This window comes from Helianthus annuus, chromosome 8 (assembly GCF_002127325.2).
Source record: "Helianthus annuus cultivar XRQ/B chromosome 8, HanXRQr2.0-SUNRISE, whole genome shotgun sequence".
Taxonomy (NCBI): domain Eukaryota; kingdom Viridiplantae; phylum Streptophyta; class Magnoliopsida; order Asterales; family Asteraceae; genus Helianthus; species Helianthus annuus.
The window spans coordinates 786,164-798,552 of NC_035440.2; the positions used below are offsets into that span (position 1 = coordinate 786,164).

At 33.7% G+C, this 12,389-nt stretch overlaps 1 protein-coding gene across 1 annotated transcript; it reads left to right on the forward strand.

Moving 5' to 3' along the window:
- The first annotated feature begins 3,657 nt into the window (after positions 1 to 3,657).
- LOC110871686 (probable polygalacturonase At1g80170) lies at positions 3,658 to 7,300 on the forward strand. Its single transcript, XM_022120404.2, has 9 exons — positions 3,658 to 4,017; positions 4,086 to 4,214; positions 4,800 to 4,970; positions 5,053 to 5,073; positions 5,155 to 5,362; positions 5,532 to 5,613; positions 6,068 to 6,176; positions 6,434 to 6,550; positions 6,715 to 7,300. The coding sequence occupies exons 1-9, from the start codon at positions 3,772 to 3,774 to the stop codon at positions 7,012 to 7,014; spliced, it is 1,383 nt and encodes a 460-aa protein (XP_021976096.1). The 5' UTR covers positions 3,658 to 3,771; the 3' UTR covers positions 7,015 to 7,300.
- Positions 7,301 to 12,389: the final 5,089 nt, after the last annotated feature.

A 12,389-nucleotide genomic window follows, 5' to 3' on the forward strand; every position in this document is an offset into this window, starting at 1 on the left:
TCGATGACTAACAAATCGGCGGTGTAATTAGAGTGGTATCGGGGGATCAAGAATCTCCAACTTTACCAAGATTTGATTGTTTAACTTTTGATTACAAAGAATAGATAGCACAAAAAGGGTATGATCATTCATATGAATGGTTTTAAAAAAATCCGTACCAAGGAATGAATTTGTAAAGTAATTTCCAAATATATGAAAAAGGCAAACTCTATAAACACGTATCAATCAAACTTTACATCTATTATTATTATATGTATAGAAATTAAAAACACACATTCTGATATATAATTAACGGTTTAAACATGTAGAACCGGATTTACCACCGGTACATAAGAAATGCCGTATACGTGTTTTACCAACCTTTATCGTACCGGGTCCGTGTCTAATATCCGGTTAACCGGTATAACCGGCCGGTTCATACCGGTATTTAAAACATTGTAATTTACTTACAACCTACAATGTTTAGAAATTAAAAACATACCTTCGGATCTAATTAACTTAAAACATACTTATGTAATTTATTTTCTAAATCTACTTTCTGAATGTATCCAATTTTACACCTTTTTCATTAAAACATAGTTTTAAAAGTTGATCATAATAATAGGATAGTTTTGAATTCAATAAATACAATAAAAATTAATGTGGAAATCTTATATATATTTTCATACACTTTGCCCGAATTATAGTATGCTCTTGGCTACAATACATTAATTAATAAATATTATGTGTATCTATATAAAATTAAAGTTATATAAATAACATGACTCTTTTAGCCTTCCGAGTCAGCTCAAGCTCAACGAGTGAAGCTCGGGCTTAGACTCATTTATCAACCAAGCTTATTTTTAGACTCGAGCACCCGTTTAAGCTCAGCTTGTTTCGAGCTTTTACGAGCTTATCTAAACTAACTCACGAGTCACGAGCAACTTGGCAATTTAATATAGGGAAAATTACGGCAGTAGCCGCTTGACCAGGCTGTTTACCAAAATAGCCATTTGACCAGGCTTTATGCACCTTCAAGTGTAAGCCCATCCAAGTGAACCCTCATTTTTATGCACCTTCAATCCAGCCATAACCAAGCGGACACGTGTCCCTCTTACCTGAACCGGCTTTATGCCGCTACCTGCCCCAGCCGAGCCGCTTCATGCCCAAGCCGAGCCGCTTCGCCCAATCTCTGATTTATGCCGCTTTATGGTACTGCCAAGCCGAGCCGCTTCATGGCCAAGTCGAGCCGCTTCGCCCCATCCCAAGCCGCTACACCCTGGATCTAAGCCGCTTCAGCATGCCACCTACCCCCAAGCCGTTTCATTTGAATTTATGAGCTTTCAACCCATGCCCAAGCCGCTACACCCTGGATCTAAGCCGCTTCAGCATGCCACATACCCCCAAGCCGTTTCATTTGAATTTATGAGCTTTCAACCCATGCCCAAGCCTTTACATGTGTTTTTTATGTATAATTTCGTAAGTATATATATAACATCTGGATTTTGCACACATGTATTTTTTGTCTTCTCGTTTTCTTTGTTTGAATACATACTTTGGTCATGTTTAGTATAACTCATGGGTGTTAAGTTTGTGATATACACCGGGGGAAACTGGGAGGTTGTTAACGGGAACATCGAGTATGTTGCCGGTCACGATTGTATTACTAGACGTGGTTTAGAAGTTGAAACCAATTTTTCCTACATCACTTTTTTAAGTTATATTCGTAAGATGTGTGATATTCAAAATATTACTCGGATATCCTACCGGATGTCTTCGTTTACAGATCCGATCGATATAATGAATGATAATGATGTTGTTTTTTTCTTTAATTTGGCTCAGAGTAAACCGTTTGAATTATTTCAATTATATGTCATTCAAGAACCCGGTGTTGGTTCTTCTGATTGTGCATTTTTAAACAATTTCAAAGTTCCTGATTTAAATTTATCTCTTGATGAAAGTGATAAAAAAATTTATGAAAACAGTACCCAATTATATTTACCCAGTAATAGCCAAGGCATATCTTCTATTGTGTTCGAGCCAGGCCACATTTTTAATAGCAAAGAAGAAATGAAACTTGAATTGGGTAAAAAATGTTTGTTAGAACGATTTGAGTTTAAAGTTGACAGATCGTCTAAAACACGGTACAAAGTGTCATGTTTTGTTGATGGTTGTGAGTGGCGTTTTAGGGCATACGGCTTTGCTGGTGATAGCGCATTTTACGTTAAATATTTCAACGATAAACACACATGTTCAAAGACGCTCACACACCCACATTTTCGTCAGGCAAACCGCCAAGTTGTGGGTCATTATTTAGTGCCTCAATTAAAAGACGGTGGTCGAATTTATCGCGGAAACGAGATAAAGTCCGATTTTAAACAAAATTTAGGAATTGATATTAGTTACATGCAAGCATGGTGGGGGGAGGAGGACACTCGATGCCCAACACCGGAGAGCCCACGTCGTACATGTTGGTACTCGCCAAGATCTGACGGTCGTGACAGTGATCGTTCGGTCTCGCCGCCCCCATTCTTCTTGGGTGATTGGCCTTAGGAATAATCTATTTTTATTTCTTAGATTTTTAGTTTAATCGTACGTTTATATAAATGCTTGTCCGTTTGTTTGCTATTGTATCTTAATAAATAAAGTCTTGTCTTATTTAGTGTCTATTGCAATGTACATAAAATATAAAATTTATCATATATTAACAGGAAAATTACAATTTAATTTTACAAATTACGGCAACATTAAATGAAAGTGAGCTCCGGATTTTAAAGCTAAGAAAAACGTCATGAAAGCCAATACATAACACGCCTGATGAGAAATTGACATAAATATATATATTTGTCGCATGTTTTCCATCTCCTTGCCGATATAAACTCCAATAATGATACCTGCAAATTAATAAAAAGATAAGTAATTTTGAGTAATGTTTATTTGGCCTGAAAACAATAAAAAAAATATGGAGAAAAGAGTATTTTGATATTTTTTTGATGTATTTTGATATTTTTTTGATGTATTTTGATATTTTTTAAAAAATACTACTGAAGCGGCTCGGCTTGTACTTGTAGCGGCTCGGCTTGTACTTGTAGCGGCTCGGCTTGTACTTGTGGGGCAGGGGGCGAAGCGGCTCGGCTTGTACTTGTAGCGGCTCGGCTGACATGTGTAGCGGCATAAAGCCGGTTCAGGTAAGAGGGACACGTGTCCGCTTGGTTGCGGCTGGATTGAAGGTGCATAAAAAAGAGGGTTCACTTGGATGGGCTTACACTTGAAGGTGCATAAAGCCTGGTCAAATGGCTATTTTGGTAAACAGCCTGGTCAAGCGGCTACTGCCGTAATTTTCCCTTTAATATAACTCTCTACCAGTGGACGTACATGTATCATCCAGCTGATGTTATGTACTTATGTTCATTATCTTTTTTAGCATGCGTATGTTGGATGTTCATTGGTGGATACTTTATATTCATCCGCATGAATACGAAACTTTCCAATAAAGGAAGCTTCTAAGGATGTTAATCTAAAATGTGGTGACAGACCACAAAAGCCACTTTTGGACTTTTTTGGATTATAGTGATGCACTATACAACTATTTGAAGAGTAAAGCAAAGGTTTCCCCCAAAAAAATACTTCAAGTGTTGGTCATGAAGAAAATCTTACACGTTTATGTACTTTTAAGCCAAGCCATGGTATTATATCTTACCACTAATCTATTCATATAAATTTAAATCCCATCTCTCCCTTTGATTTATACAATACAAATCTTCTAAGACTAACATAATTAACCCGTAAAACATGGGCAAAATCGTCTTTGTTTCCGTTCTTGTTTTGTTGCTTTTGGTTAATGTAATTGCTCATGTTGAAGACATTTTATCCGACAACTTTGATCATGGTTTTGGTGAGGTTGAAAATCTTGAGTTTGAAGATGAAGAAATAGAGTTGTTTGACATGCCATCATGGTCTAGTCAACGCGGTGGCAAGATTTTGGTGAATGTGGATAGCTTTGGGGCTGCTGGAGATGGAGTTTCCGATGATACCAAGGTGAATATATGATGATTATGAAACTATTAAACGTGTCGAATTATTGTTTAATTGTGTTATATTATCAGGCATTTGAAAATGCATGGAAACAAGCTTGTTCTACAGCAAAATCGGTGCTTTTGGTTCCCCCTGGTCGTACTTATCTAGTTAATGCAACAAAATTCAGAGGCCCATGTTCTGGAAAGTTGATTATTCAGGTAATTATACTTCAATATGGACCGGGTAGAGTAGTTAAAACTAGGGGTATATTAAGCTCCAGACTCGTTTCGAGCTCTATATCTAAAGCTCAAGCCCGACCCATTAAAATATTTTTTCATGCTCGAGCCCGGCCCGCTAATTATGTACTAAACTATATAATATATATACATATATATGTATGCTTATAGTCATTTTTGTATATGTTTATAAATATACATAACATCGTATATGTTATTTAGTTACATTTTACATTTATCATAATTCTATAATAATTTTTATTAGGTAATATATATTTATTATATCAAATAAAATTTATTATATTTATATAACTACTAGACTTATTTAGGCTCACAGGTCTAGTCAGACTCATTATATGAAACTCGGACTTGGGCTTGGGCTCGTATATTAGACGAGCTTAAATTTAAGCCCACGCTTGGTTGATACTGATTTTCATAGCAGAAAGAAACATTGCATTTTCAAGTGATTGGATCCAAATAACAAATGTGCAGTTGCATAAGACAAAGTGAACATAATACTTCTATAAAATGGTTAACTAACATAATGTTGAAATCAATGGCATGTAGATTGATGGAACAATTATAGCACCAGATGAACCCAAGAACTGGGACCCGAAAAGTCCTCGGAATTGGCTGAGCTTTACTAACCTCACCGGTACCACTATTCAAGGACATGGAGTTATTGATGGTTCAGGCCATAAATGGTGGGCTGCATCTTGCAAAAAGAACAAAACAAACGTAAAATCTTGACATTTCTTAATTATCTCATCCACTTTAATCAACTTATTGACACAATGTTTGTTTTTCCTTTGTTATACAGCCTTGTGTCGGAGCACCATCGGTAAGTAACTTATTATATATGTAGTTTTTCTTTATATTTGAGAAGTGTGAATAAATGTATAATATAAATGAATTTATGCAGGCATTTACAATTGATCAAAGTTCGGCTATAAAAGTCAAAGGTCTTACGTTCCAAAACAGTCAACAGATGAATTTTGTGATCTCACACTGCCAATCTGTGCGCATCTATAGTGTTCTAGTTTCATCTCCCGAAGATAGTCCAAACACCGATGGAATCCATCTTACTGGATCCACAAATGTTGTTATACAAAACAGCAAAATCGCAACAGGTGTTCTAAAATAACTTTTATAAATGGGTCGCTTCAGGTTATGTTTTATCTATAGTGTTTGACCTCAAAAGTCAACATACACTCAGTGATAATCTTGTAGTTTTGCAACTAGAAGACCATTTCACAGGTTCTATCCAGACATTTATTAGTTTTCCCATATGTTACTTAGGCGATGATTGTGTCTCGATTGTGAATGCAAGCTCAAATATCAAGATGAAGAACATTGCATGCGGTCCTGGTCATGGAATCAGGTGTGTCTTGATCTGTAAGACCATGTGTAGTGGTTTAGCAAAATAATGCCCCCACCATGGGGCATTATTCGACACGTGGCAATCCAGTCAGCATGGGACGTTATTGCAAAAGTGGCGTAGTGGGAATAATGCCCAAATAATGCCCCTTCCAATTATTAAACAATTATTTTTGAGGTTAAAAAAAAGGAAACTACAAGTGCCCCAAACCCATTGGCTAGTCAACATGGTTGGCCGGATCTTGAGCGTTGTTTTAAAAACGCTAAACAAAATTTTTTTCAAAAATAATGCCCCAAAACGCCCCATGTAATGGGTTGGGGGCGTTTTAGGCGTTTTTTTTTTCAATTTTTTTTAAAAACCACGCCCCACTACGGGTGGTCTAAGAATGTTAGATTAACGACATGAATAAACAATCTAGCAGGGAAAAGTTAGCTTAAAAATATTTCGGTATATGCAGCATAGGAAGCTTGGGTAAGGATAACAGTACAGGAATTGTCTCGAGAGTAGTCTTGGATACCGCATTCCTTAAAGGCACTACTAACGGCCTTAGAATTAAGACATGGCAGGTAATTTCATTTCTCAAACCATAAACTAAACACGGTTATTTTCGGGCTTTAGAATGTGGTACTTAATTTCTAGTTTTGCAAAAATGGTAGTATATTTGTACGCGTCACACTTCCCTCTTAGATAAAAGACGCGGTATGACATAACGCTAATATTTTTGTAGATATTTCAAGAATATATGCGAATTATTTTTTTATCATACTTTGGTTAACAATAACAGTGTCCACCACTATTAACATCCCTCTTGTTTTGGGCATAGGGAGGATCTGGTTATGTAAATGCCGTACGCTACCAAAATGTGAAAATGGAAGATGTAGCCAACCCGATCATAATCGACCAGTTCTACTGCGATTCACCTAAGAGTTGTAAAAATCAGGTATAATTTCATCATTTTCTTTGACCCAAAACATTAAATAAACAATGCATTGCATATTGATTTTCTCTAGTTTATGTTCACAAAAAAAAAAAAAAAAAAAAAAAAAAAAAAAAAAAAATCTTGAAATAAAATATGTTTCTTTTTTTTTTTTTTTCATTTTGTAGACATCAGCTGTGGAAATAAGTCAAATAATGTATCTAAACATTAGTGGAACTTCAAAGACCGCAGAGGCGATGAAGTTTGCTTGCAGCGACACGGTGCCATGCAACAACATAATATTAAACAACATCAATTTGCAAAGGATGGACGGTAAAACGGCTCAAACATATTGCAACTCTGTTACTGGCATAAACTATGGGCTCATTGAACCTTCTGCTGACTGTTTGACTTCTTCTTCTGATAAGTCAACTATTGAAGAATGTGAGGTCAACGAATCCGAGCATTTGATACATACTGAGCTTTAGCTCAACTTCCTCGAGTCTTAGGTACTCTAGAGGTTATTTTATATAGTATTTGGATTTGCATATTATACGAGGCTATCGCGTGAATAAGTGATAGATCAAAAGATATATATTTTTCTAGTTTATTGAAAATCTTGTAACATATACATTTGCTGCACGAAATCTCTAAAGGAGTTACTATTTTGGTTGTTTCAACTTATATATGGTCTTTAACCTTTGTAATGTTTTCACATTTGGTGTTATAAACTTATAATTGTATAATAAAGTTGGCATTTTCATTTAGAAAAAATAATTCGATGTTTATTCTTTTATTTTCATGTAAGAATAGTTTGTATCTTCATATAATGAATAAGAGAATAATAGAAAGAGACATAACACCATATTTTCATTCCAACAAATTGCTATAACAAAATAAACAGTTGGTTGGTGGTTGGTTGGTATATAATCATATGATTCAAGGGGGTAATAGATAAGTTTGGCGAAACTAGCATGAGACTCAGGTCAAAAGAAATTGTTTTAAAAAAAGTATTAATTCGGTTCGGGTCAACAATGTAGACCAATAGCAGACCCAACAAGACAGTCCATGGGGAGTTTGTTTACCTCTTAACGAGGCTCTTAATGGTTCAGACCTCTTACTGGTTCAGCACTTAATAGTTCAGACTGTTTGTTTCGTGAGCAGATTTCTGAATGGTTCAGACATTTGCCTCTGAATGGTTAAATATTATACAGAGTTTGAATGGTTAAGACCTCTAATCTGAATTGGTCAGACATTTACCTCTGAAGGGTTAAGCATTATAATGCTTCTTAATAATTCAGACCTCTTACTGGTTCAGCACTTAATGGTTCAGACCTCTTACGGATTCAACACATAACTATTCAGAAGTTGCCAAACAGCCCATATATGATAATGCTATATGACATAAGTGTCCAAAACCAGTGTAAGTATATATGCTCTCTCATTCAAGAAGGGGCATGCAATTTCAATTTTCTCACACTCTTTGTGGGCGACAAGAGTGGAATGTAACCATAGAAAGTAAGTTGGTGACGTAGTTATTTTATTTTACTTGTTTTTTTTTTACTAGTTAAGTGAGTTTGTAGGAACTTTTCTTCATTCCCTCTTTTAACTCATCTGTAAAAAATGGTACAATGATCATAACAAATCAAGAACAACAAAGTAATAGCAACAAAAAATGACCAAAACTTTATTATTTACCAACCCAGAAAAATACCCCCAGAAACCCTAGATCTCATAAACTATGAGATCTGTAACAATATGACAAACACAACGATCAACTGATACAAATCAGTTGATCTGTACAGATCTAATCAATACAAAACTGATCTTCACAAGAGATCAAACAATACAAAAAACGATACAGATCACCAAACCATAATCGCCTGATGATGAAACTGAAAGAGACACCAAACCCTAATTGCCTGATGACGAAACTGAAAGAGACTTCGAGAAGATATGGCCAAGTTCACTGTTGAGACTCTTTATATATCAAAAATATCTACACTTACAACCAGAACCTCCAAGTCTTTTAACTTTAACACTTGACCCCTCATATGTTACAGTTTAACCCTTCTAATATCATAAACCTGCATAAGTCTCACAATATTAGTTAGAAATTGTAACAACATGATTTATAACAGTAACAAATTTTATAATACGAATTTTTATATGTTTGCAACATGAATTAACAGTTGCAACTTATTTTAACATCATCCTTGTATATTGTTCCAAAAAAATGAAAATATAATTGAAGTTTAGCAAGGGTTAAAAATGACAACATACATAGATTGAATATTGAAATTGCATCTCCATGTCCTATGGGACATAGCCCCTAAAACTTGAATATCCTATCTTTGTGTGGACTTAATGAACCAAGACAACTAATTTACTCAAAATGGATAGATAATCTCAATGTATACATTACTTCGTATAAAGTTGTCCACATCGATGAAGAAATAATGCATCGAATAATGCAGACAATGTAAGCTGTTTTATCTAAAGTATCAACTATTTATAAAAATACAATAATGGTAATTAGAAAAAAAAAAATCCATGTAATCATAACTCGTAATTATGTTACAATAAATCTTATAGGTTATATATATACAACTATTAGGTTAGTTACCCGTGTGTTACACGGGTTGAACAATTTAAACTATATAATAAATATTTCTTATAAATGCAAACCAAAGATGGAGACATTTATATACTAAATTGACATAAATGAGTTAATATAAAGAGAATGTATCTTACTATTATAAAATTCATCAATGTTACATGTAACTAAATTGTCGTTGAAAATAATACAAAAATAAATATATTATATTATATAATACTTATTATTGTATTTACGTATTACATTAAAATAGAAAGTTATAATTATAATTCACACATTACCGAAAATAATTTGAATTCAAAAAAATATTCACATAATTATTAGATTTTTAGCTTGATTTTAGCAACGTATTGCAACATTTTGTTTTATATATATATATTTAAGTTAAACTAGAATTGAGACCCGCCGCAATGCGGCGGGGATTCTCTAGTTATGATTAAGTCGATCTAGGACCCGCACGTTATGTTAAACCTGTCAAACGGGAAAAATAGACGATGTAAAAACATTCACCCACACACGCATGTTGCGTCATGTTAACTCGCAAAATTTAGAATGAAACATAAAAAAGTTAAACCATAGACGCACGTTGCAATGTGTTAAGTCACAAAATTTAGAACCAAGCATAAAGCGAAAAATTTGTGGAAAATGAAAACTGTAAAGGACCAAAGTTGAAAGTAAAACAATTTGTGAGGATAGATTGCAAAAGATAAAAAGTTTTGGGTTAAAAGTAAAAAAACAAATAGTTTCGGGTTAAAAGTAATTTATGAAATACTTTTGGGTGAAAAGTAAAAAAATCAAATTTTTTTTGGAAACCCCCAAAGCCAAGGTTACGACAACCATATCCATAACGATTTTTTCTTTGGAAAACCCCCAAAGCACACGCCGCGTTGCGACGGGGCGTAAAACGGTGTCAAATAGTACTAATGTCACACAACCGTTATCGACCACCAACACTGACTCGACCTAGAGTTTGCGTGTTGCGACGAACCTGTCAAACATGAAAAAATAGAGGTAAAAACGTTGAACCCTGTGATTTATCAAAATTTTGAATTTAATCCTTAATTTTCCAAAAATAAACGAACACTATTGGTGGTTAGTAATAACAATCAAGTTATATATTTAGTTATAATAATATGACAAACAAATTAATAACCTAAGTACGAACAATCAAGTTATATATTTAATTTAATTTAATAATAATAATATGACAAAACAAATATAGAACCTAACTATATACACAATTTCTTAAAATAAACTAATATACAATAATTAAAATCCCCGTAACAAATAAATGAGATATTTGAGTGTTTTCTCTTTTCATCAAAAGAAATTTTAAAAGTTATCGAATGTTTCGTTAATAAATAACTATGAATTTTTTTCTAGAAGAGATTAAATTAAAATTAAACTAAATAATCTATACTATATAATAAAAGAAACCTGTTTTGTGACACTTGTCATTCTCTCATTTAATTGATTAAAATTATTAATAATACTAATAATAATAATATTTAATCTAAATTAATACAAATTTCATTATCTTCCTATACTAATAAACAAAAATCTTTTCGGACACATGTCAATTCCTCATGCTTTCTCAACTTATTTTTCTATTTATCTCTCATATTAAATAACAATAATAGTTTTAAACAAAATATTAGATAATAATAAATATTTTGATATATTAAAAACTCTATATTTGAAAACTCTATATTTAAAACTCTTTATTTGAAAAAGATGATATCGAATAACATGATGATTATAATCTTTTTGATACATCATAGGGTTATATCTACATTAAATTAAATAAAGGTTTAGTTTTGTATTCATATAATTTAAATTACGTTCATTATGATAAATATAACATAACCTAAATTTTAGAAGACTATATGAAATTAGCTGTATTTTTAGTTCTATTTTTATTAGAGTTAATTACACCATTAGTTCCTGTGGTTTATGGAAAATAACAAGGTCAGGTACTAATATTTTAAAATCACGTTCTAAGGTACTAACTTTTCAATTTTTAACAATCTAGGGTATTAACACTAACTTTTGTTAATTTTTCTGTCAAGTTTGAGTAAAATTACTTAAATACCCTTTTGCAACTAGAAGGGCCATTAATGTAATTAACTTTATTTTAATCTAGGGACCTGTTATGTAATTACTCTAAAAATGTTTTCCCACTTTGTTAAGCTTCTACATGCCACATTACCCCAACCCGTTTAGAGAGAGAGATATATGCATGGTGCGGAGACTATCGGTGGCGATTAGGGTTCCGCCGCAAACACAACGACATCAGCGACTGTGGTTGAACTCCACCGATGTGTCAGCCTAACTCCGGCGAGGTGGTTCTGATTGACTCATTATTCATTTGGTTAAACCTCAAGCCATCTTCGATAAGTCAAAACTCATTTATGTTGTTATTTATTTAGTTATTTACAAAAAATTTCAATTTGAAAATTATTCTACAAATCTACAATGATATAACAATATTTGGATCGCTATAAGTTGTGTATTCATTACTGGGATTTTTTGTTTCATTCATGTTCACCAACTTAAACTTTTAATGATGTTGGTTTCCACAAACTTTTTCGATAATGGGAAATTGGGAAGGTTTGTTCAAAACAGTTACACCGGAAACCGGAATTTGCGCCGGAAACTTCTGAAACAGGGGGTTGGGTTATTTAGGGACGGGATTTGTGGAGATTAAACAAATGGAATTTGGTCTTGATTTCAACAAATAAAATGATTCTTTTTTGTTTAATTCTCGCCCCATTTCTACACAAAATCCGATTCTTTTAATAACCACACATAAATTCACCAATCAATTAACACAACAGAATGCAAAATAACTCACTTAAGATGTGTTGCCGCCACTTGTAGTTGCGGATCTGAGTTGCAGGTCTGGACGTCTAGTAGTGATGGTGTCAGTTTGGGGTGAGGTGGGCGGCGATAAGAGTAAAGGGGTGGTGGCCAACGGTGGTCGAACGTCAGTGATCATCATCATCATCAGCTATATCAGTTATGGGGAACGGTAGTGATGAAGTTGCAAGAGCTTAGGGGTTCGGATTGTGTGATGCTGGTGGTTGTTCGGGTTGTGTGAGAGGAATATGGTGGGTAGGGCTGGGTTGGGTTTTAGTCAAGTGTATAGTAATTACACAAATAGTCCCTGAATTAAAATAAAGTTAATTACATAAATGATTATGTAGTTATAAAAGGGTATTTTAGTAATTTTACTCTAACTTAACT

Excerpts from the sequence above, each read along its gene's own strand:
- LOC110871686 (XM_022120404.2), top strand. The coding sequence starts at position 3,772 with ATGGGCAAAATCGTCTTTGTTTCCGTTCTTGTTTTGTTGCTTTTGGTT. Across the intron at positions 5,074-5,154 it reads CTTGTGTCGGAGCACCATCG|GCATTTACAATTGATCAAAG; the intron begins GTAAGTAACTTA and ends GAATTTATGCAG. Across the intron at positions 5,363-5,531 it reads AAACAGCAAAATCGCAACAG|GCGATGATTGTGTCTCGATT; the intron begins GTGTTCTAAAAT and ends TATGTTACTTAG.